Below are 25,509 nucleotides of genomic sequence, written 5' to 3' on the forward strand. Positions count from 1 at the left end.
GTTGAGAATTTAATATGCAGATTCGATTTAACCGAGAACCTCTCTTAGACAGTTGATTTCCACTCAAATGACAATTGACTCTAGTTTTTTGAAAGTTGACTTTAGTGATTGGAGCGCATCATAAAAGTATTTTCAATGCGAGATTTTTTTTTCACATTAAATAACACTTTACAATTTGAAGACTCTTTCGACTCACACCCTTAAAATCTATTAATTCCAACATATTTTTTTTTTTTAATATGAGGAATTTATGACAATTCATCAGTTCCAACAGATTTACAGTTTTAGACGCCTTTAAATTAATGAAAATTGAATTGTTTCCCTCATCATATCTCAAATAATCTTTAATTATTTTGACTGCTTAATGCAAAAAAATAAAAATAAAAATGATATTTATAGTTTGGTTTTCATTAAAATGTATAGCATTTGGATGAATTACTCTTGTCATTGTCCTCATCTCGACATCGTTCGGAATTTATTGAATGATTAAAGATTATTCCAATCTTAGAAGCCCAACAAGATACGAATATTTATGCTTTCTTGTAATGCCCCCCTTTTCATTCCCATCACTATATTGCACAGTGACCCCATGAAAACAGAATAAGTTCTTTATCGGCTTTCAATTTTTTTTGATCCCTGCAAGGTTGCATTTTAATAATGTAATTAATTAAATTATAATTAAAATACAAATTATATAAATTATTATTAAGTCCCGGCTTCATTAACTATTTATATTTATTCTATTCTGCAACCAAATATTTTATTTTAGAATTATAAAACTATACTAATAAATTGAATTTTTAAAATATTTTTGATATATTTTACTTAAAAAAACAAAATCACATAAATGATATTTAAACTCTTAACCTTTAACATTGAAGACAGAAATAACTTAAAACTAAATTAACTAAAGATTGAAAACTTAATAGATTTCTAAACCCAGCCAAGCCACCCACGTGACAATTTAGGTGTCACATTTGAAATGGTCCAATAAATGTCGATGTTAAAATTTATTAAAATTCAACCAAAGTTTGCTCAACTTTTAACTGGATTTAGAAACCAACGTACGTCACTTCCGAGATTTTTTCTAACTAAATTTACCACTGTACTGTACACTACAGCAAGTCACCTTAATTTAAATTGTTGTGTAAAAGTTAAAAGATTAAATTTAAACTATCAATTATAATTTTGACATAAAGTATATATATATATATATATTAACAAATATTTATATATTTTAAAAGTTAGAGCTTATCCATCGTCCAGGAAAAACCAGAGTTAAATGTCGGGATTGGATTGAATTTATACGCGTAAGTGCGGTGAAATCAAATCACTGAAACGTACAGAATTTGTTATTAACCTTCCGCGGCAGAAATGAGTGATTTCTCTGTTGGATTATTATAATATCCGCCAAAGGAGAAGCATTTAATATTTTAATTCCACGTTACTCTGCTGAGATGTGCTGATGAGACGGGCCTGTCGGATGCAATCAACAACTGACCCTCTCTCTCTCTCTCTCTCTCTCTCCACAACGCCGTGGAAAGTTTGTTTGTTTGTTAATCCATCAGAGAGAAACTCTGCTTCTGGAACCGCTTCTGCTCTGCAGTGAAAGAAAGAAGAGCCGACTTTTATTTGCAGCCTTCGGTTCTTGTGTTATTTTGTCACAAAATTGGTTAATCCAATCAAGTTGAGTGGTTTTTGCATCATTCGAGGGTGGAATTTTCCCTCGGTTCTGTGGCTGAAATTGTCTGGGTGATTGAGCTGACCCCACTCGTTTTGGTACAACAGATAGATTATCAAAAATCTCCATCTGGGTTTTGCCCTCTCTCGGATATATATGATGATGCTCTGTTGAGCTGTTCTATCCCCAATCCTGTCTTAGCCTTTATAAGTGTAGCTTTTTGTCCTTTCAAAGAGTATTTTGTGGGCTTTTACTTGCGAGCGTCCTCGAGTTTTTCGGTCTTTCTTGAGGGCTTCAATTTTGAGTTTGATGTGAGCTTGGAATCGGACTGGGAATTCAATTTGGGGAATTGGGTTTTGTTTGTGAGCTTGTGGGTTGGAATCGGATAGTTAAAAAGAAGCTTTGCATGGCTACTAGAGTGGAAATTGAAGATGGAACTGAGAACAAAGGGAGCATGTGGGTTTTGGAGCAGAAGATCGACCAGCCCATGGATGAAGAAGCTGCAAAGCTCAAAAACATGTACGGAGAGAAGGTCCAACTTCCACTTCGCTTCGCTCTCTCTCTCTCTCTCTCTCTAATATATTCACACACACACACACACACATATATATATTGATAATATTGTTCTAGTAACATTAACTCTTTCTAGGTCTTTGTTAACAAGAAAGTAGTTTATGGATGTACTGAATTAATGCTTTGTGAAATTTACTTAAAAGGTGATCTTTTGTCTATCAATTTGAATTTTTAACTAAGATGTTTCTGACTATTTCTATTGTATTTGTGCTACTTATTTGATAATTCTGAATCACTCGTCTGAAAATGATGAATAAAAGAATGGAGTTTAGTGCATAAATGTTACTGCATTCATGTAGCGTGACTGATGATTTTAAAATTGGTGTGCTATGGGGAAGCGATTGCTTATGGTGAGATACAAAAAAAAATTACTGGTGTTTTCCTTCAGTATTATTCTCTAATTTGTTGACATTTTTAGATTCGATTATCACCAAATCATTGATATTCTTGTCATAAAACCTGATGGCAGTGTTCATTTTCCAGGATTTCCCTTCTATTATCTTTTGGATTGCTTAGCTTAAGATAAAAAAAAAAAAAAACGATATGTAGTTGACCTGTATTTTTCTTTTGTTTCCTGATTTGCTTTCTGAAACCTGCAGAAATTCTCGATGGTATTGCTTCTGCAACTTGCATTTCAGAGTCTTGGCGTGGTATACGGAGATTTGGGAACATCTCCCTTATATGTGTTTAACAATACTTTTCCTCATGGAATCAGAGATCGAGAAGATGTTATTGGTGCTTTATCGTTAATTATATATTCCCTTACTCTTATTCCGCTGCTCAAGTACGTCTTTATAGTATGCAAGGCAAATGACAATGGTCAAGGTAGGTCAATCCCAGTTTCTCAACTTGCAATAGCAAAATCGAGATTTATTGGAACTGTTGTTATTTTCAGCCTTATGATCACTAGAAGTAAAATCTGACGGGAAATTACTCTTTCTTTCCTTTTAAAATAATAATGGACATCTGTATTCATAATTTCACCATCTTGTGTGACTTAACATAGACAACAAATGGAAAAACATATCAATTCCCTATTTGGGAATCTCCACAACTAAGCAACTTATCAAAAGGAAAGTTGTAAATGCATGAAATTAGTTATAAATAAGGAATTAAAAAAAGGCAATGCTAATTTTTAGATGCATTAATGCTGACACTCCAGAATGTCAACATCCAATTATTAAGCTTATGGAAACATGCTCACTGTATCTACCTGCTACTCAGTCTAGTACCCAAGCACTTGAGGGCATTTCTGTATGTTTCCATTTGAAGAACGTGAAAACACGAAGAATGTGAGCAGTCCCTTCCCTTTTATAATAAAAGGAAAATTATACCAGACAGGTGATTATAGAAGTTCATTTTTTTATTTTTGTAGTTTCTGTGGTATTCAATTTTTTTTCAAACAAAGCTCAGAAAAGTTTCTTGAATATCCTGTCTGGGAAACGTTCATAGTTCATGTGCTTGAATAAGTTTGACAAGGACAGTGCATGCTCTAGTGGGTGTGCTGATGCTTTGGTGTAGGTCTTCCAAAGAAAATATGTTTCTATACAACAACAACAACAACATATCCAGCCTTTATCCCACTATGTGGGGTCGGTTATATGAATTCTAGACTTCCATCAGTAGTTTCTATACAGATTATGCAATTTAATCCATCAGTAGTTGAGTTTATCACTTCAGCTCCATTAGCAGTTGAGTTTATCACTTTTTAGCTCTGCGGATATGCGCTGGCAATGGAATGAATCACCAGATAGATCAGTTTCTTCTTGACTTAGATTATCCATGTGACCTGGACTGTGATGTCATGGTGTTCGAGTCAAAAAATTGTAACCTGATTCATATGAAGTATCAGTGTAACAGAGGAAAAATCACATATCATCTGCTGAACTGCCAATTGTGGCTAATCTTAAAATTCTACGACAATAATGTCTGAAGGTTAGAGGACATTCTTAAAATGCTATACTTACAGTGCTTCGAGATGCTTAAAATGAGCATGAACCTGGTGGTGACCATTTTAATATTTGTTCAAACACTGGTGAGCTCAAATTCAATATGATGCTTGTAGTTCTACTGTTTAATCATCAGAACCTGAAAACTCCAACTAAAAAGTTTGCAAACCCCCATTACAAAGATGTGAAATAACTTTAGTGCCACGACATTTACACTGTGACAATAGAATTCAGATGTAATTGAAGCGTATGGATTTGTGCTGTGACATATGGTGGTGCATGCTTTGGATCCAGAAAATTGTGAATTAGAGCAGCGAGCATGACCATTGTAGGCAAATTTTTTGTTGGGGTATTCTATAATTTATATCAGAAAAATGCATTGGGTCAGGAAGCCCAAAACAAGAGTGCTTTTCACCATCATCACAAGCCTTAATCCCACTGGTGGGGTTGACTATATGGATCTAGCCCTTCAATCATCTCTATCCATGAACCATCTTCTGTAGGACCATTATATCCCATGCATCTCTAAAGATTTCCCTCTTCATCTTGAATCCAGATGTTCCTTTCATTATATTTAATTGTGAAAGGTTGCAATGTGATCTACTCCATAGTATTCTCTTTTTTTTTTTATTCACTTGGGGTATCCGGACTTACGCCCAACTAGTCCCTAAGGGGCAATGACTTTCCCCCTGATGCACGCTCGGGTAAATCCAGATGCGGACCCAACCTATACACACCCAAAGTGGACCTCCTGAGATATGGCTACCCTCCCTGTGGACCCCCTTCACGTCGTGTGGACTGGACCCCCGGAGGGGGGACAGGGCGCACCAAGACCCTCTCTCCACAAGGGCAACAAGCCAGCAAATAAAATGCCACCAGCTGCCACTGAGATTCGAACCCACAACACTCCTGTTATCCTTCAAGTGCTTTACCGTTAGACCATGCCCGTGGGGGCTACACCATAGTATTCTTATTTGTACTTAATCCATATTAAAATCAACTCAGACTGATTTATTACATGTACTGCAACATACTTTCACTTATTGATGATATTAACTAATGTTCGTTAGTGTTTCAATCTTTGCTTACTAAATGTTTTTTCTTTCTCTGCTCGACACTTGTACCAGTAAGAAAGCATGATTGTCTACCACCCTTGGTGATATTGATGAGGCATCACTTTGAATTGATTTTTATTGTGCAGGTGGAACATTTGCTCTTTATTCCCTACTTTGTCGACATGCAAAAGTAAACACAATCCCTAACCAACATCGGACAGATGAGGAACTGACAACATATAGTCGTAGTAGTGCTTTACATGAGCATCCGTGTGCTGCAAAAACCAAGAGGTGGTTGGAGAAAAATGCATCTAGGAAGAATGCTCTTCTTATACTTGTCCTTGTTGGGACTTGCATGGTGATAGGGGATGGAATTCTAACACCAGCTATATCAGGTATAACTCCATATGAAGTACATTTCCTCCATGCTCGACCCATCTGAAGTCTTAGTTACTCTTCTCTTTACTTGTGGAGATATAAGTCTGTTATATAATGTGATTTGGTATGAAGATCAGAACATACAACAGCAAAAATCACGAGCCCTAATCCCACTAGGTGGGATGTGGATCAGAACATACAACTGCTAAATCATGGTCCTGTAATGCATATAATTATCATAAAGAATAAAAAAAAGAAAATTAAAAATGTTTTGTTTCACTTTTCAGTATCATTATCTTGGTTGATCACATCTCATGATGTATGCCATCATAATGTACACATTTATTACATTTCAGAAGATATCATCTAACCAAATTTTTCTTGCTTATGTTTCTGATTTAAGTGGTTTAGTTGGATTTTAATAAATTGCACTGAAGAGAAGATAATACTTAAAAACAATTACACGATTCATTTTTGTGGGTAACATTTTTTCTTTTTTGCAAAGCAAAGGAAGCAGAGTTAGAAGGTTTCTTGCAAAAAGTTGCTTCTCTCCCACATTGATAAAATAATCATCATTGGATCCAATTTTTACCTGGTTTTATTGCTTCGTAGACTGGAATTGGTACTTACGAGCTCAAACTAGTACAAAAAAGAATTGGTGCATTATAGAATCTTGAACCTGTGAAGTACTTCTCCTTGCACAAGAAAAAACCAATTTATGTTTGAAAATATATTTAGAAGTAATTCAGTGTAGAAATGGGTGGAGTAATTGCCTATAGAGCTAGGAAAATTGGCAGAAGACAGGCATAAGCACTTCCACTGCCACCAGTCACCATGCTGCATCATAAAACAATAACAGCATTACCACTAACTACTCCACCACTGTCATCATCTCTCCACTTTTAATTTTATTTATTCGCTCCATCAGCACCATCAGGAGATATGAGATATTGTGAATTACCTTTCCAGTTTTGCATTAGAGTTCACTATTATAGTGTCCTTTTATGTTTTCTTGTTTTGTAAGGATATCAAAGAAAAATCAAATATTAAAAATTAAGAGGTTCTAAGATGAGTAGGACTAAAAAAAAGTGAATGAAGTGGCAGTCAAGATTGAATGCCTAGAAAGTACCAAAGAATGAACAATTTTGCTATCTAGGCTGAATCTTGCACAGGTAGAAACATTGATATTGATATGACCACTAGAACTAAGGTGATATTCGTTAAGTGGGGAATGTTTAGGTGTTATGTGAACGACTTCCATTAGTAAAAAATTTCCATCATATGCATTTAAGGCTTCAGTGAGAGTAGAGGCTTAAAAACGTTCTGTTTATACCTTTTAACACATGAAGAATATACAAATGTTATTTTGGTCCTCATTGAAATAGGTAAGAGTGAAGGAAATCCTACTTTGGATGACAATAGGAGTGCTCACCACTATTGGTGTCTTTTACTAAAGTTTGCTATATTAGAAACATATCTGGAAAAAATCTTCACTTCTAGCGTTTATCATCTCTTCAATATTGTTATCGTGGTATTGTTATACTCTCTTTCTGATTTAATTGTATGAGATGCTTAACTAAACTATTGTTACAGTTCTTTCAGCAGCTGGTGGAATCAAGTTAGACCATCCCAAGATGAGTAATGGTATTTCCTTACTAACTATACCACATCTTGTGTTTTCCTTTTGTGACCTCTTCTTTAACATTTGATTTTAAACTCTTTTGTCTTCCTCTGAACTGGTATTCTCGAGTCTAAATCTGTTTGGTGCAACAGATGTGGTTGTGGTGGTTGCTGTTATCATCTTAGTCGCCCTATTTAGCATGCAACACTATGGTACTGATAAAGTAGGGTGGCTTTTCGCTCCAGTTGTGCTACTTTGGTTTCTGTTAATTGGAGGTATTGGGTTGTTCAACATTTGGAAATATGATAGCAGTGTTCTCAGAGCTTTTTCTCCAGTGTATATATATCGGTATTTCAAAAGGGGAGGGAGAGATGGTTGGACCTCCCTGGGTGGGATCATGCTTAGTATCACAGGTAAACTATGAGTTCATGAAGCAGTAAATTACATATAAACTGAAACCATTGTATTCTCATGATTATTTATGAACTAGTGCAGGGACAGAGGCACTTTTTGCTGATCTAGCCCATTTTCCAGTTTCAGCTGTACAGCTTGCTTTCACCACAGTCGTATTTCCTTGCCTTCTTTTGGCCTATTCTGGTCAAGCTGCCTACCTCATGAAAAACCAAGACCATGTGGTCAACGCATTCTATCGTTCCATTCCAGGTTTATTACAATTTTAGGCTATTGTGAAATGTTTGCTTTCTTGAGCTGTCTTGACCATAACAACTGAAAAAAACATGGGAGCAGAACATAGGGTTGGAGACTTGGTTGAAAACCTAAGAATCATTTTAGGAGATGTGTGAGTTTTAAAACCGATGTGCAAGTGTTAGAAACGACACTTGAATGGTGGAGATGTGGCAGTTTCTTTCTTTGTTAACATAAGCATATAAGAGTTGCAGAACTGTCTGGTAATTTTTGTTAACCTTGGATCTGAGTTTGACTTTGAGATTTGGCATAATGCTAAAGAGAGTGTTGGTACTTCCTAACTAAAGCTAGTTGATTTTGTAACTAAATCATGTCTTTATCTTTGTAAACATGTGAATATAATCTGAACTATCATTAATTAATGTGCTCTATATTAAGGCATGGTCTTATGGCAGATCCTTTGCATGCACCAAGTTAGTTAAACCTCCTGATTGTTATGCAAAAAGCTCACTTGTTTAAGGAATGGAAAGGTACAAAAACAGAAGGCTCATTTATTTGCAAATTTGGGATTTGAGGGAGACGGTTACATGTAGACATAGCTTCATTGATAAGTGGGATAAACATTTGCATTTTTTAAATGTAAGGTTAGTGGTGAGGTTTGAACATAAGACATTAATTACCTACTCTGGTACCATATTAATTTATTGGATACCAACCAACTCATCTAAAAACCTAAGTTGTTAGACTGGGGCTATTATTAATTCTCTCAACATGTAAGAAGAAGACCAGTAGTCACATCTATGAGATGAGTAGATGAAATGGAAGCAGTTTGTAGTAAAGGAGGCAGAAACAAACCAAAGAGAACTTGCTGAAAACCTTTAGACGTGACATACGATATAATGAACTTACAGAAGATATGACCATGGGTTCATATGATTGGCTATAATTCATGTAGCCAACCTTACCTAGCAGGATTAAGGCCTGTAACAATAAGGATGATGATTATGATTAACACCCTTCACCTTTACATTGCTTTCATCAAATTCCTATCCAAATTAAAAGGCATGTGTTTCCTTTGGTTATACTTCTCATTTAGCATGTTGATATTTGACTGTTTTAATCTAAAGTGTGAGTATGTTAAGTGCAAATTTTAGCACCAATCACCATGTGCCTGAATTCATTTAGATTCCTGCCTTATGGTTAGACTTTTGGAGATTTTACTGCCTTCATGCAGTTTGAGTCTTTGGTAACCATGAGATTGAGGTTGAAGGCAAGAAAAACACAGCATAATAAGGGAGAGGGACAGAGAGAGAAGAGTATGTGGTATCATACCTGGGCTAAGTCAGATTATTCTTTGAGAAATAATATCTTAGAATAGTTCATAACAATAAAAATTCATGGGTAAAAATTAAGGTTGCTTGAAAAAGAAAATGTTGCTCATGCTGCAGGAACATTTTATTAAATTCCATAGCTTACAGGGATGTGCTACCCTGCCAATGTGGAGTGGCTGGTGAGCCCTTGGCATATTACTAAATATAATAATCTCTTATTCTGCAGATAGCATTTACTGGCCAGTTTTTGTTGTTGCAACACTTGCTGCTATTGTTGCAAGTCAAGCCACCATATCAGCTACCTTTTCAATAACCAAGCAGGCCCTCGCCCTTGGCTGTTTCCCCAGAGTCAAGGTTGTACACACATCAAAAAAATTCCTCGGGCAGATATATGTTCCAGATATTAATTGGATACTTATGCTTCTTTGCATTGCCGTGACTGCTGGATTCAAAAATCAAAGCCAAATTGCTAATGCTTATGGTGAGTTCTTCCGGTGCTTCATTAGTGAGATTCAATTAGTTGGCATTATCTATTTTCTTTTATTAAGAAATGCGCATGTGGTGGGAACCCATATGTTTTTCAACTTTATCAAAAGAAAAAAAAAAGAAAAGAAAAGACATTGATCACTTCTTGGCATATGTATTTGTGGTATGATATAGCAAGTTTCATGTTAGGACTGATGGAATAATTGATAATAGGGCATCGTCTCTTATTTTAGGCATGGATGGATTACTTTAGGGTTTGTCTAATTGTACTTTTTCAGCCTGAATTTATTTTTTTTTCCTATGATTGACAAGCTAGAACTTTGTAGCCAAACCCCCACTTAGTGGATTAAGTCTTGATATGTTGTTGTCGTCATCTTGTGAAGTTGTCTGTTAGTACTTTTTCCTGCTGTATGCTGGACATCCTTCTTTTTATTTTTTTGTTGAGTAAAATTTTACTGAAGCTGCCAAAATGGGTGATGCCTCCGTGCACTGGAAATATACCCCTTATGTATATATAGATGTAGAACTCCCCCAAAGTAACCAATGAAAGATCATACAGAAAAGAGGAAACCTTCTTTCACCAAAAATATGAAGATGCATGAACCTCTTCCTTCAATTTGATCGTGGAACTTCTCCTTTCCTTGGGATATTTTATTACTTTACCTCCAAATGCACGGTAGTACACACAAAAAGGAGCTGTCCTCTAGCCTCTGTGACCAATAACCTTAGGGTAACCCCACTTAAAGCGGAAAAAAGATCAACCATCTTCGTCAGCATGGCTCACTCCACTCAACTTCCTGGCTACAACTAAAGAGATGCACAGCTCTTTCACCAGGCATATTAAACATACAGCACCAAAATATGCATTTAACTCAAATTAATATACGCTCTCTAGGTGCCATTCACGTACAAAAGCCATTGTAAGAGGAATACTCATCTCCATCCTCCTTTATCTGAAAATAAAAAACTACTAAACCCTGCCCTGCCGTTCCATCAAATTGTAAAAGAAACAAACCCATTACAATCCTTAGGAAAAATGGATTCAGCTTGGTTGTGTCTAGGTTTAGGTTAGCTCGACGTTACTAGACAACAACACTTGATCTCGTGCAGCACTTGGTCTTTTATAGAAGTTTTGAGACTTGAATTTAGCACCTATTATCTGCACATACTCACAACATCTTTTTTATCAATCGAATTAGTCAATAAAAATATGCATGATTTTAAGATAAAGCATTTTGCACATTATTCATAAGCATATTTATCATTTTGTTATAAGAGAAAAAAAATCAAGACTTCTTAAAATAATGAAATAAAGCTCAAATAGTTGAAACTGTCCTCTCTGACATCTCTAAGTAATGGCTATAAGATTCAAGATCTGTGAAGCATTACTCGAGTATAAACTAGCATTACTTTACTAAGTTTGACCCTTACTCGATTAGATGAATCATGTATTCGAGTATATTTTAAGCTTATTCGAGTATGACCAATTCATTACTCGATTAATTTTTAAGCCTCGGAAAGTTGCATTGTCTACTCGATTACTTAGCTAAGTTTACTTGATTAATTTTGATATTTACTCGAGTACAAGGGATTGTTGCTAGATTAATTTTTCATCCAGAGACTAAGCCAGATTTCAGCTCATTCTTACTCAATTATATAAGATATCTACTTGAGTATAAAATAACATTACTTGATTAATAAAAAAACTTCACTCGAGTAAAATGTTGTCCAGATTTTTTAATTTAAGATACTCAATTACTTAAACAAATGCACTTGAGTATTAACCATGATTACTCGATTACTGAATTACCTTTACTCGATTAATTTTAAAGAGACTAAAGGTTACATAACATACTCAAGTATAAGGAATCAAATAGTCGAGTACATTTAATACTTACTCGATTATACTTATAAATGTAATCGATTATTTTGAAAATGAACTGAGCATTACTCGATTACTCTCAAAGCTTACAATAGACTTCACTCACTAAGTACTCAATTGATTCTCATATGCTTGATTAAGTACTCGATTATTTTGAATAAGTACTCGATTTTTTGAACATTTTACTTAATAAAAGAATTTTCAAACATAAGAGTATTTCAAAAGATTTTAGTTATCATCAATGAACCAAATTTACTAAAATAATTTTCTATTAAATCAAAACACACAAATTTCTCAACAATCTCCCCCAAATTTACTAAATTATTTTCTCATTAAATCAAAACACAAATTTCTTAACATGATATCTTGTTTTTTCTGCCCATGATTTTTTCCAATTTGAGTTTTTCATGTAAAACATTTGTGTTCGATTGTGTGCTTGATGGTTTGATCATGGTTTGTTTTCGATTCTAAATTCTTACAATATTATTTTTGGTAAATTTCATACTTTAGCCATTTAATAATGCATGCTATGGTAATGTCCTAGGATGTATTGTATTGAGCATATACAAGGGTTCTAAATCACTATTGTATTGAGTATATTAGAGGATTCTGACTCACTATTAAAAGACAATTTTGCATATGTTTCCCACACTTGAGTTTGAGCTCGCAGTTTTGTTGCATGTGTTGAAACTTGATATCCAATCTGGCTTCTCCAAGTTGTACATTTCTTTTCTTCTATGAATTTTGGTTGAGTACATCGGCAGAGAACTGTTCAATTAACTCCTTTGAATTAGATACAAGGAAAAATATTGTGTTTCCTTCCAGTACTGGACAAGGTGTGAATTTTGCAAATGCAAAATGGTTAAATAAGATCTCAAATTCCAGTTATGCTATCTAAAATGAGAAATGTGAGTGACTGTATCCTTTGTCTGCTTATGTACAAATGTGTTTCTTTGACGCCGTTGTGCACCTTCAACCCTATATATTATTGTCATTGCAATCAAGATTTGGGGGGAAAAAAAGATTTGAAACATAAGGCCTCTTTGTAAAGCAAAGGGTAATGTAAGGTTGTGTATAAAAGATGAGCCTTCCCTAACCCTCACAAACTGGGGGAGGATGCCTAATTTTCTAGTGATGCTTTTAGGCCCTAAATCGAATATCTATCACACTTTCCTACTGAAATAGGTATTAGCAGCTTTACATTCAATGCAAGCATAATTCCCTATCAATTATTTACATTAAAGCAGTCAGATGATGGACAAATGTGAATTGCATCAGCACTTATTGAACAGGAATTTCATCTCTCCCAGTTTTTTGTTTTATTATTTTTTGTTGCCGCACCATCGTGTTGCCCGAATTATTTCTGTGCTTCTATTCAGTTGGCAATCACAAGCCAGATATTTCTTTTCCATCATGTAGAATAAAACTAAGGTGCAAGACCAAACTAAATTGTTCTTACCCTTACAACTCATGTCATGACAGGGACTGCTGTTGTGGTAGTTATGCTCGTCACCACATTACTTACAACTTTAATCATGATACTTGTATGGCATTGCCACTGGATCCTTGCTGTTGTCTTCACCGGCTTGTCTCTTTTAGTGGAGTGCACTTACTTCTCTGCCGTACTTTTCAAGGTTGATCAGGGAGGGTGGGTTCCCCTTGTAATTGCAGCAGCCTTTCTTTTGATCATGTATGTCTGGCATTATGGTACAGTGAAACGCTATGAGTTTGAAATGCACAGTAAGGTCTCAATGGCATGGATTCTTGGGCTAGGACCTAGTTTAGGACTGGTCCGAGTCCCTGGTATAGGACTTGTCTACACTGAGCTAGCAAGTGGGGTGCCTCGCATATTTTCCCACTTCATTACAAACCTGCCAGCCATCCATTCCGTAGTAGTCTTTGTTTGTGTGAAGTACCTTCCTGTATACACTGTTCCAGAAGAAGAGAGGTTTCTTATAAAACGTATTGGACCCAAGAATTTTCACATGTTCCGATGTGTAGCAAGATACGGTTATAAAGACCTCCACAAGAAGGATGATGAATTTGAAAAGAAGCTATTTGATAACCTCTTCCTGTTTGTCCGGCTTGAGTCCATGATGGAAGAGTGTTCTGACTCCGATGAGTACAGCCTGTATGGCCAGCAAACTGAACGGTCAAGAGACTTCCTGCTAAGGGACAACGCCCACATAGCTGCCAGCAACACAGACCTCACAATTTCATCGGTTGACTCTATCGTGCAGGTACAATCTCCAACCCCGGCTAATCATACTCTCGAGTCCTCAGGACAGACGAGCAACCATACTGATCTAGACGAATTGGAGTACTTGTCCAACTGTAGAGATGCAGGGGTGGTGCACATACTTGGGAACACAGTGGTAAGAGCAAACAGGAATTCTAGGATCTATAAGAAAATAGCTGTTGATTACATCTATGCTTTTCTTAGGAAGATATGCAGAGAGCACAGTGTGATCTTCAATGTCCCTCATGAAAGCCTTTTGAATGTGGGGCAGATATTCTATGTTTAAAATTCTTTCAAAATATGGTCAATAAGTATATGCTGTCCTGCTTTTCATTCAAGAATGGAAGGGAAGCATCCTATCGCATGCTTATAGGACATCATAATTTTGTACAGAAAATGCTTGTTTTTCCCTTTTGCACCTTGTAGAAAAACATTATCCATTTTGGTTTCATTGTATTCAGAACTGATGGAGCTGAATCATGTTCAGGCAAGGATTATGCATAGATTTATTATTATTATTATTATTATTATTATTATTATTATCAATTTTAATTGAATTGTCTTGCCCCATCTTTTCTGGCATGAGGGGCAATAGATCACATTATAGAATTTCATGGTTCCAATTCTACTACAAACTCATTCCCCATAATAGATTCAATCACATTTTAATTTTGGGTAATTTATCAAAGAAATATCTAATTTTTACATCATTTATAATTTTAGACTTACTTTTAGTTTTATCAACTATTACACAACATTATATATAATTGTTACAAGCAGCAACAACTATTTGGGCAACCATTTGAAAACCAAATGGTTGTTGCTCCATTTATTATTATCATCATCATCATATCATTTCTCAATTTTAAATGAATTGTCTTGGCCATCTTTTTCGACATGAGGGGCAGTGGACGGCTTTATAGAATTTCATAATCCCAAATTCGCCTTAAAACCCATTTTCAATAATAGATTGAATCACATTTCAAATTTTGGATAATTTATCAAAAAAAATCTAACTTTACATCTTTTATAATTTTAGACTTATAATTTTGTCGACTGTTACATCTAACTTTTTATATAATATCAGTTTTAAACTATTGTTTCTATCATTGTATGCCAAGTTAATTTAGATGATTTGCTTGTCAAAATATCAAAATTTTGACACTTCCGAGTGGCAAAAAAATTTCCTGTCAGCGAAAAAATCAGAGTGTTTTTATCACTTCATTGTGTGCTTGCCATCTTGTCAATTGAGTTATTTAAGTCTTCAACAATTAATGATAATAATAACAATAACAAACTATCTATTAAAAATTAAAAATTGAGGATAAATTTAAAATAAAATAAAATAAAATTTAGGTTCTATTTTAATAATTTACCCTTGTATTTTTTTGGCAAGCTTCACAATTCAAAAGGTTTAAACATGTAGTTAACGGGCATTGTATGTAAAAATGAAAAGAAAAATAGAAAAGAAGAAAAAGATAGAGGAGGTCATATTTGCCCCCATCACACACTATTTTTTCTTAGCGACAGAAAGGTAACCGTTGTCATGTGCTATAGAAGGTCAGATTTGCCCCCAATCAGTAACCATCGTGCAGTTCAAGCGAACTTCTAAATGTATATTTTTTTTGTTTAAAAGTTTATTTTCTAGTGAATAGAAGGCAAAAAGCCAATTATGAAGTATTAGTTCCATTCCATGACAAGCCAAGCTTATGAATTTCACCACATTACATCTCCCGGGATTGAATAGAGCCCCCGTTATTTCCTATTGGGGCTTTCATTTGTCTGCGAATTCCAGTATATTTTTTGCTTTGGTTAATTTTGTGGTGTCTTAATTTCATAAGACCAATACAGAGCACAACTAGAAAGGAGTAACAGAACCTGAACATTTCAACCATAAACATTTCATAGTTCATCCATGACTGCCAGAGACTGAAAGGGGACGCCCCCGAAAAACCAAAGTGGATCAATGCAAGGGATACCGGTTTTAAAATAAAAATATTTTCAAAATTAAAACAAAACAGCAGAAGCAAAACTGCTCTTGCAAGACCTGGTATAAATCATCCATATGCTCAAAAAAAAAAAAAAAAAAAACAACCATAAGGGGATTTCAAAAATACCTCTTAGGATGATTTCGTTGTAGCCGGTTGTCAACGAAGTCAACTCCAAGCTGCTCCCACGAACCTGCAAGTCAGGTGACTAGCCCGCCTCCTCATTTGTGGAGGTCCTAGTCTGTCCACGCCTGAGTTTCAACCGAACCATTCTTCGGAGCACGGCTAGCACCCTCTCGAAAAAGGTGATGCAAAGCTGGAGGAGTTCCAAGGGCTGCTAACTTGCTGTCTAACAGCAAGATTATCCAAAGGAGAAAAGAGAGCAGAAAGCAAAACAAAGAAAGGGGGGGAAAGAAATGAAGGAAATAGAAAAAGACTCAGCTTTTGTTTTTATAGATACAAGCAATAGCTTCGCACACAGGAAGTATGCATGCATATTCAGGTTCTATATAAAACATCAAGTACCTTTCTTTTGTTGACAGTTCAGATACACATCCAGTACTCTTTTTAATTAATGGTAACCCTCAAACCAACAACCCACCTACTCACACTTTCAAAGGGGAACCCATTCTTTACTAGTGACATCTTTACAGAGAGATTGGAATAAACAGCCAACCATTATGAATTACAATTACGGAACATCCAACCGCACTATTTGGTTACCTTGGTTTGCGCGTGATGACCCGATGGCTTCATTTGGCATGCATCAGACATCACGCGTAATCGCCTGGCAATTTCGGTGAACGATGGTCGTGCAATGGGATCAGGGGCCCAACACTGCTCCATTAGCAATTTCCATTCAGGGTCACAGAAGCTTGGCACAGGTGGCCTCAGTGTGTTACTCACAATGCCCCCTGCACCAAATGAGAGAAGTCATCAACTGCATGAGTCAGTCTTCCTATGGGAGAAAATGGAAAATGAACCTTTTTGCTCGAGTTTTTTAGATTACAGACAACTACTACAGTGGGATTATGTACAGGAGCAAGGGGATAACAAATGAGTAGGGAGGGAAGTCATGAACGCACCGATTATAGCTCCATAATGCATATTTGCATATGGCTCCTCGCCAGTGAGAATCTCCCATAGGACAATACCAAAGGAGAATACATCAACCTGCCTCCAACCACAATATATATACATATATATGTGTACAATTAGTAATTGCCAGAAACATTCCTAACATTTTTTCTTTTCATCTTTATCTTAATGATATTATCCAAAATGGGAACAAAAAACTCCTCTTGGTTACAAGTAAAATAATGCACTCATATTCTAATGCGTACTGGGACAAATCAGCACTAAGCCATTAACTATTGACAAACCTTTCTTCCCTACCAATTTAAATAAGACACATGTAAAAACTCACCTTTTCAGAAACCTTACTGCTGCTACCATTTAATAGCTCTGGAGCCATCCATGGAAGTGTTCCCCTAACACCTCCAGTAACCAACGTGTTCCTTTTAATTTTTGACAACCCAAAATCGCCAACCTAGATAAAGAATAGATTAAAGACGGGCTTGTTCTCAAAACAGGAACAATGACAAAATCTTGGCTATATGTTAATCATTTGTTCCAAACTACCCAACAAAACCTTGTTACTGCCACATGAAAGACAAAATAAATTGCGTTATCACTATGGTGTTACCTTGCAAATGGGCCGTAAAGTATCTTTCAAGTTCACCAGCAGATTATCACATTTTAAATCAAAATGCACAATATTCTTTGAATGTAGATACTCCATTCCAAATGCCGCATCCATGGCAATTATTAGTCGCTTTCGGCGATCAAGCTGCCTGCATATTCATGAAACATATAAAAGATGAAGAAGATAAGCTAAAGAACACTTGGAAGAGTAATTAAAAGGTTTGTTTAAGAATCAAGATGTTACCTATCCTTACAAAGTAAAACATGTCTAAGAGAGCCATTAACCATGTATTCTGTCACAGTGGCAAGTGTTCCTCCGGGACCATCCTGCACCACGCCATAAAATGCCACCACATTGGGATGGTGCAGCTTTGAGAGGATTTCAGCTTCACGCCAGAACTCCAGTGTCTGCAAAGGAACGTCACTCGTTATTCAATTTGATCGGAATCCAAACTTTTGGTATCAACACTATTAAGTCTCTAAGTCTCTAGAAAAAATAAAGTTACTGAAAATGTGTACAAAATGCCAGACAAACACCCTGCAATCCCAAATAGTGATGCCGATCCCATATAGTTGATCCACCAAATAGAAAAGATAAAGAAGAAGACTATACCAGTCTCTCTTGCTCAGATGAACGCCCTGCAAAACAGCTTTTCTTAATTCGTTTAATGGCAACATCTGTTCCCCTCCATTTTCCATGATACACAGTCCCAAAAGTCCCAGAACCCAACTCCCCTAACTCCTCAAGATCTTCATTCTTGATTATCTGCTTCAGCAACCACATTTAACAATCAACTACAAGTGATTAAAATAGATTGAGCAATTTCAAGAACAACACAAATTCAATTAAGCAGACTCCACATGGTTGATCAAATATAATAAAGGATCAAGAGATGAAAATTTATATAAATAAAAGATATTTGGTAAAATATGGAATTGTGCTATCACCATAAAACTAATAAAGTGGTTACTAGAATGGCAGCAGAGGCAGCAGCAAAAGAAAGTGACAGTGGTATTAATCATGTAAATTTATGTCGGTAATGGTAGCAAGGATGTTTCAGTTATGGCTACAAAAGAACTGATGTGGAGGCAGCAGAAAAGATGGCAAGCAATTGTGGAGGTGAAGATGCCGAGTTAGGCAACTCATGGTTGTGGTGCATAGGAAACTGTAACATTCTGGAGTTCTTTCACCAAATATTAAGTGGTCTGGGAACTTAATTCCCCATACTCAGTGGTTTCCAAAGTATTTTCTGGACACAAGTGGTCTGTTGAAGGTCCAGTCAAAACACAGCTTTGTAAAATAACACAATTATGAGTTTGGGTAACACCTAAGTATGGTAAAGAAATGCAAATCTCGTATGCTGGCAAAAGTAATGGCACTATAGATGAATAATGTGACCTAAAGAGAAAACCTGCCACCTGGCGAAGGTGAGTATTACACTTTTGTTTTCAAATCAAAGAACAAACTCCAAAAGGCTATATACATGGCACATTAATATTATTCACAAGCATATGAAGTATTAACTTTTTCCCAGTGCACATAAAGGAAACTTATATGAGTTATAGTTGATACCTGTAAGGTGCTCAGATCAAACTCTTTCAAAGAAACATCAACAAGGGGAGGACCAGGATGCTCAGCTTCTAGCTTCTCACCCTTAAAATAAGAAAGTATATTAGAATAGTCACTAAACGCAAGCATTTGGGTTGAGATATTTAATATTGAATATAAAAATACCTTGGCATTGGATTCTGGTGCTCTTGAGTTTTCAGGACCATCCAAAAGCAGGCTTTCTTCATTATTAATCTGAGGACTTCTATTTGAATGAAGATCTATTGTGTTAGGTCTAACTACACCAGATGACTGTGGCTGGAAACTAGCATCATAACCAATATGGGAATCAATATGACTCAAGGCAACTCCAGTATTTTGGGTTGGAAAACCATAATCCACAGGAGCTCTTTCTTGGACATCTGTTAATGGGGATGAGAAACCAAGGTGATCTTGATCCATAAGAGAAACATCATTTCTATCAAAATCACCTTGGACCAGTTTCTGGAAGAATGACCAACGCTTAGGCTCATGGTTCTCCATGTTCAAGCTCAAGCCAGTTCCATCGCTGGGCAGAGGACTGATTCCAGGCAGGTTCACAGAAATTCTAGCCTTGAAAATATCAGACAAGAATTCAGGAGGAAAGCGATCATTAATATCAATAAGGATGTCCCCCTGCTCTGGAGTCCCACCATGAGCAGACTCCCCTTGAGAAGAACCTCTAGCTGGGTTTTCCACATCAGGGAAGGACTGTCCATGCCCCTTAATATTGTTCTGATGATTCTGTTTAACACTTACCTCAGTCTGAGGAGACTCTGGTATCCTAGAAGCAGAGTCCTCCAGCCGCTTACCAGAAGGTCCTCGGCTGACCACAGGACGAGTCACTGCAGATGTTTCTTTGTCAATATTAGACTGATCTCTGTAACTATTACTGACTTGGGCCACTTCATGGCCATCCACAGGCATAACTACCATGGGTTTTAACACAGATTTCTTAAAATCCGGTTCAAAAGTCTCCCCAGAAAATTTAGAGTTGATTTTTTCAACATAAGAAGCTGCCTCATCATGCTTATGAGATTGTGCAGATTCATCTTCCACAGTTAGAGGATTCGTAGGTAGTGGTTTTAAAGAGGAGATCGACAGCTCCATCTGGGGAGTTGCATTCCCGTCATGCAACTTATCAATTGATTCTGCGACTTGCTGGGATAGATCAGAACGTGCATGACTTATAAGAACCTGGGGATCAAAAGAATCTTCAGATTTTGATAAACGATTCAGTCCTGCCTGCTCCCTAGGGATCCACTCTGAATGAAAAACCCGTTGAGGAAGCACAGGCACTTCATGATAGCTAAACTCAGCAGAATCAGCCCTGAATTCACCATATCCAGGACCAAAAAGATTACCAGATGCATTGAAATAGTCATTTTCATCAGATTTATTCAAGCTTGCTTCACTCAAAGCTACAGGGAAAATTGCATGCCGTGCAGGTTCTTCATTTTTCTTGTGCTTCTCTGCAGGAAATGCAGATGCTCCTGCATCTTGACCAAATTGAGCATTTGATGTTTCCCTAGGAATATAACTTGGAACATTGATCTCGTGCAGCTGGGGAGAGACAATGTATTCATTTTCTGAATTCAAAATCTTCCCCTGTTCACTGATTTTCTGACCTGAGCTATCTCTTCTAATTCTTGACTCCTTTGGAAGCATTGGCTTCTCTTGAGAGAGATTTTTTCCAAGTTCATTCATTGCCTGAACTATGTTTTCTCTTTTAATTTTCTCATCCACAACTGACACTTCTGGGACCTGAACATGAGAGCCACTGTATGTCTGCTGGGCTGGCACTTCCTGTCCAGTTGTATGCCCACTCAAAGGTGTAGGAACTATATTTTGTACAAGTGGTGCATAAGTAGATGGATGAGAAACATAACCATGCTGTAATGGAACAGTGGTCTTTCCATCTATAAAATGAAGGTTCTCTCTGGAGGGGACAGTAGTCATCATATGAAGTTCTCCTCCAAGATCTGCCATCTGACCATGATAAGGTAGTGAGTTGGATTGATAAGCACTAGAAGAACTTGGTGCCATTTGCCGGGAGGGTAGATTAATTGAGGAGGGGGTAGCTGCTAAGTCTGCAACTCTCCCAGTCTCCCTTTCAACATTTAAATTCAACAACTCATCCAAGTTGTTTGCAGAATTGCTTCCCAAACAAATTGAATTCTTTTTTGACCCTAGGTCCATGCCATTGACTGCTACTACATACTGAATTTCAGAATCACCTTCCATGCTATCCAGAGCCAGCTGGGAATCATCCAAATCACTGCTGGAGAAAAGAAACATCCTGGGTTTCTGTGATCTTCCATCTTCAAGTACACTGCATTCCTCCATCATATTTTGTAGGTCCTCATCACAAGAGACAGATACCAATGCATCAAGATCCTCTCCAGGAAGCTGATACTTAATAGTACAACATTCACTATAGATACTCAACGTTTTCTGCATTAGCTCCTGCCAGGAAATGCCTCGGCTTATCGGAATAATACGTGTTTCACCTCCAACATACCTAAGCTTTCCGTCACTAGGCCGGGGCAGGATTTTACCACCAAAACTACAGAGAAACTTGACCTTTCTTGATAAATTATCAGTAAATTCTGAAGAGGTAGAACCTCGAGTTCCCCTGTTGTTGTCATTACTTGATAAGGCCCGATGAACTGATTGTGTGGAATCATAATACCGTTTGTCTTCATGTACAGAAGAACCCCTCCTTTCATACTCATGCAAACGACCTTTATCCATTGAAGAAATCATAGAGATGTCTGATCCACTTTCAGAACCCATGTGACTGACTCCCAATATTCCCTTCAGATCTGTGTAGCTAGTTACACTGCTAGAATCACCAGTAGGGTTTGGAATCAACTGTTGCCTTGAGTTCACCCTTTCCCGCATGAATTCAAGAGCAAATTCCTCACCAGTCTGAATAGAGTAATTCAGCACAGGTCTAGCACCAACAGGTACATTGAAATCTGGAGGCCTAATATTAGTATTAATGGAACTAGATGGATCCTGAAAATATCTTTGATTTGCAGAACCGAGCCCTTCATTTCTAGGCTCCGCAGAATTATATCGAACTTGTTCATAGGTTTTATGCTGTTCCATCATACCTCTTCCTGCATTCCTCTCCATTTACTCCAATTACACTGATATATTTTGGAAATGTTGTGGGATCGATTATCAGCAGAAACTTTGTTATTGGAACTCCATTACCAATCACAAACTTCATTAGCAGGAATATCTTTCCGAGAGAGAATAATACATAGGTCTCAACCAGGAATCCAGAAATGCAAAATGAACTTTTTCTTCTTGAATCAATTGCATGGAACCACTCTATCTTAGATAATCTAGGAGGCAAGTAATGATCTCCTGCAAACAATATAGGAAACTGCAAAGAACATGATGTCACTAGAGGAAAAAAAAATGAATAAACAATGCTGAAGGAGTATGCAGAAGAAAGAAACAAAACAATTATCTCAGGGAAAGAAAAATTGAAGTATCAATTAAAGCAATTTGATGCAATGACATGGCTGTGTAATTGACATGGACCAAATTAAAGCAAAAATACAGTATGCCTTTAGAGATGGACGCTTAGATTTAACCAATTTTAGGCAGACAAAATGGCCTTTTTTTTCTTTGTTCCATGGATAAGAATACATAAAAAGATACATATAGGTATATTTCCCAAGGACATACCAAATGGCCTTTGATGGCATTAAGTAATAAACTCTAAACGAGGGAACTAGCACCTCACTGCAAATGATGTCTAGGGCATGCACTTCAAAAATTTTGAAGTAATCTCCAGAGTAACTTAATAATATATACATGCATTCATGTATTTGGGGAGCCTCTTACATATTTTATACATGAATGGATAAATGGAAATGTGACAAATTGATAAAATCTTTAAACATTAGTAACATCAGAAACAGTATTTGTGAAGCATGAATCAAGAAACAATATTTGTGAAGCATGAATCAATCACATAGTCCACCTTGAAACTCTCATTGATAGGTTGAAGAAGATGCCCCCATATATACGGTACTTATAAACATATTTTCCCTCCAAACCAATAGTTGTTGTTATTCCATGTTGCAATTCCCATATTACAACCCATCCTCAATATATATATATATATATATGCGTGCATGTAAGTGTATATATTTTTGTCCACCTCAAAATAACAGTATAAACCACCTTTTATACTATCACAATTAACCCTTTAGTAAACTAGAAATATGGTAAATAATGTCAAAGAGGGGTACTTAGAAAAAAAAAGTCAAAGAGGGGTAAGAACAATAAGCCTAAGGTGCTGTGCAGTTCCAATGCTCAAAGAAAAAGATAGGATCCAGCCCCCCCCCCCCCCCCCAACACACACCTTTTACCGAGCATTTGAGGCATGTCATAAAGCCCAGACTCATTTATCTTTCAAGAAAAATAATAAATTATAAAATATCTTATTTATCATAATGGCGGGAATTTTGCATTAGTCGTACCAGGACTATTTCCCTGATGGAGCACAGTTATATATTTATAATGACCAGTGCACACTTCTTGGGGAAATAGCCAATTGTAAATAGAGATTTTTGTCAATTTTTAAGTGATGGTATGGGAAAATTTTTACGCGTTTAATATTCAATTCCCCTTAAATAGAGAATGAGTATTCAAAGCAATAGTAAGGTTGATCCTTTGTGACCGGAACTGTGTTTCATATCCAACTCCCCCCCTCCCACCCTCAAAAAAGCAAAAAACAAGGGAAAGGTTGTGTACAAATAAAACCCTCTCTCAGCCTTCACAGATTGAAAAGATGCATTGAGGACGCCTATCCTCAGGGACAGCAAAGCCCTATCTTTTCTCGTGCAGATATTATACTTGGGATTCAAAGCCCCGCTATTATTTCTCCTTAACTGCTTTTCCATAGATTAAAAATAACAACCTTCATGCTCGCCAAAACAAATGCAGCCTGACAGAGGAAATTGACATTGTTCACTGTAAAGAGGTTAAATGTAAAACTTTCTAACAAAATGAGTTCTCCAAATGGAGGAACAATAAAGCAGAGAGCATATTCTCAGCATCCAAAATGTGTAATTCATAGATATTGCATGTAAAGACTTGACGCACTAGTCGCGTATAAAGAGAGGTGAGTATCTACACATATGCAAGCATACAAATCAAGCACGAGTAAAGAGATCAACAAACTAATAGAGTAAAAATCTAAAGCACCTACAACAGTACGAGACGCAATCTAAAAACATCAAACAACGAGCGACACCCATCAAAATTAAGTGCAGTCTCGGCATCTAAAAACCGGCCTCGAATCTGAAAACACCCCGAGTTGGATCGAAGAAGTGAGGATCGGATCATCAAATAAACAAAACCCTCGAAGCGCCGACGGACTGACTTTACCCACTCACACACTCGAAGGGTCAAGTTCATCAAACAATCAAAAATCCATGCTACTATTGAAATAAAAAACCTAACACGTTAAAGTGAAATTCAGTAGCCGATCAACAAGACAAGTCAGGAAATCAAAGGCCCTGAACTTGAATTAGGGAAACTGAAAATGAAAGAGGTGCAATCGGCGTTCAGTAAAATCAGGAAAATGGAAAAATACCCCAAACTATACTCTGAACCGAACGATTTGAGGCAACAAAAACATCCATGAACGAATCGCGATACTCCTACTCTGAACTCGTCTCTCTCCTTCCGGCGTCTGCTAGCTGAATGGAACCTTCTATCTCATATATACACCTCTCTCTCTCTCTCTCTCCCTGGCCAGGTTAAACTTAAAACGCAAATACGCGAATATTATTCACACATTTGTATTAATATTTTATATTACAAATTATATTATTTACACATTTGTATATATACAAGTATTTTGCAATTATAATATCTAGTTTATAAACTAGTTATATGATATTATTATTATTATTATTATTATTATTATTATTATTATGTAATTATTTGAGATTAGGCGAGACGAGATGGGCTGGGGTGAGGTGACGTGGTTAGATATCATAAATTTATCAAATTGTTAATAAAATATAATATATTATAATTATAATATAATAATAAAATATTTATAATGCTATCATGATATTAATCATTATTATCATAATATTACATGTTTTGATCTAATAAATATGATAGTAATACTGATATTATAATATTAATAATAATAATGAAATTAAAAAATTTAAACTCACTCACCCTCATCATACAAAGAGGCAGTTACTATAAGTTATAATATTGATATTAATATTCCGTACTTGATTTATTATTTTTTTTATAATTTATAATTTTTTTTTTGTTAATGCACCATCACGAGTGCCCCTTATTACTCAACCTTACGATTCCAGCAAAAGATGTAAATTAGA

General features: G+C 36.3%; 2 protein-coding genes across 4 annotated transcripts; one reads left to right on the top strand and one right to left on the bottom strand.

The window, feature by feature from the left end:
• The first annotated feature begins 1,473 nt into the window (after positions 1-1,473).
• LOC127795719 (potassium transporter 11-like) lies at positions 1,474-14,386 on the top strand. 2 transcript variants are annotated; one of them, XM_052327581.1, is made up of 8 exons: positions 1,474-2,200; positions 2,854-3,079; positions 5,405-5,653; positions 7,230-7,280; positions 7,410-7,670; positions 7,753-7,920; positions 9,460-9,714; positions 13,084-14,386. In XM_052327581.1, the coding sequence occupies exons 2-8, from the start codon at positions 2,863-2,865 to the stop codon at positions 14,124-14,126; spliced, it is 2,244 nt and encodes a 747-aa protein (XP_052183541.1). In that variant the 5' UTR covers positions 1,474-2,200; positions 2,854-2,862; the 3' UTR covers positions 14,127-14,386. The 2 variants fall into 2 exon arrangements, with proteins under 2 accessions (XP_052183541.1, XP_052183540.1); XM_052327580.1 differs by having other exon boundaries at positions 1,475-2,213.
• Positions 14,387-16,245: 1,859 nt separating this feature from the next.
• Positions 16,246-24,911, bottom strand: LOC127795718 (uncharacterized). Of its 2 annotated transcripts, XM_052327577.1 has the most exons (10): positions 24,744-24,911; positions 19,880-22,517; positions 19,268-19,693; positions 19,106-19,186; positions 18,146-18,298; positions 17,777-17,940; positions 17,534-17,681; positions 17,255-17,377; positions 16,914-17,001; positions 16,246-16,742 (listed from the first exon to the last, which is right to left on the bottom strand). In XM_052327577.1, the coding sequence occupies exons 2-10, from the start codon at positions 22,259-22,261 to the stop codon at positions 16,540-16,542; spliced, it is 3,768 nt and encodes a 1,255-aa protein (XP_052183537.1). In that variant the 5' UTR covers positions 22,262-22,517; positions 24,744-24,911; the 3' UTR covers positions 16,246-16,539. The 2 variants fall into 2 exon arrangements, with proteins under 2 accessions (XP_052183537.1, XP_052183536.1); XM_052327576.1 differs by having other exon boundaries at positions 19,268-22,517.
• Between the last annotated feature and the right edge of the window lie 598 nt (positions 24,912-25,509).

Source organism: Diospyros lotus, chromosome 2, assembly GCF_014633365.1.
Source record: "Diospyros lotus cultivar Yz01 chromosome 2, ASM1463336v1, whole genome shotgun sequence".
Taxonomy (NCBI): domain Eukaryota; kingdom Viridiplantae; phylum Streptophyta; class Magnoliopsida; order Ericales; family Ebenaceae; genus Diospyros; species Diospyros lotus.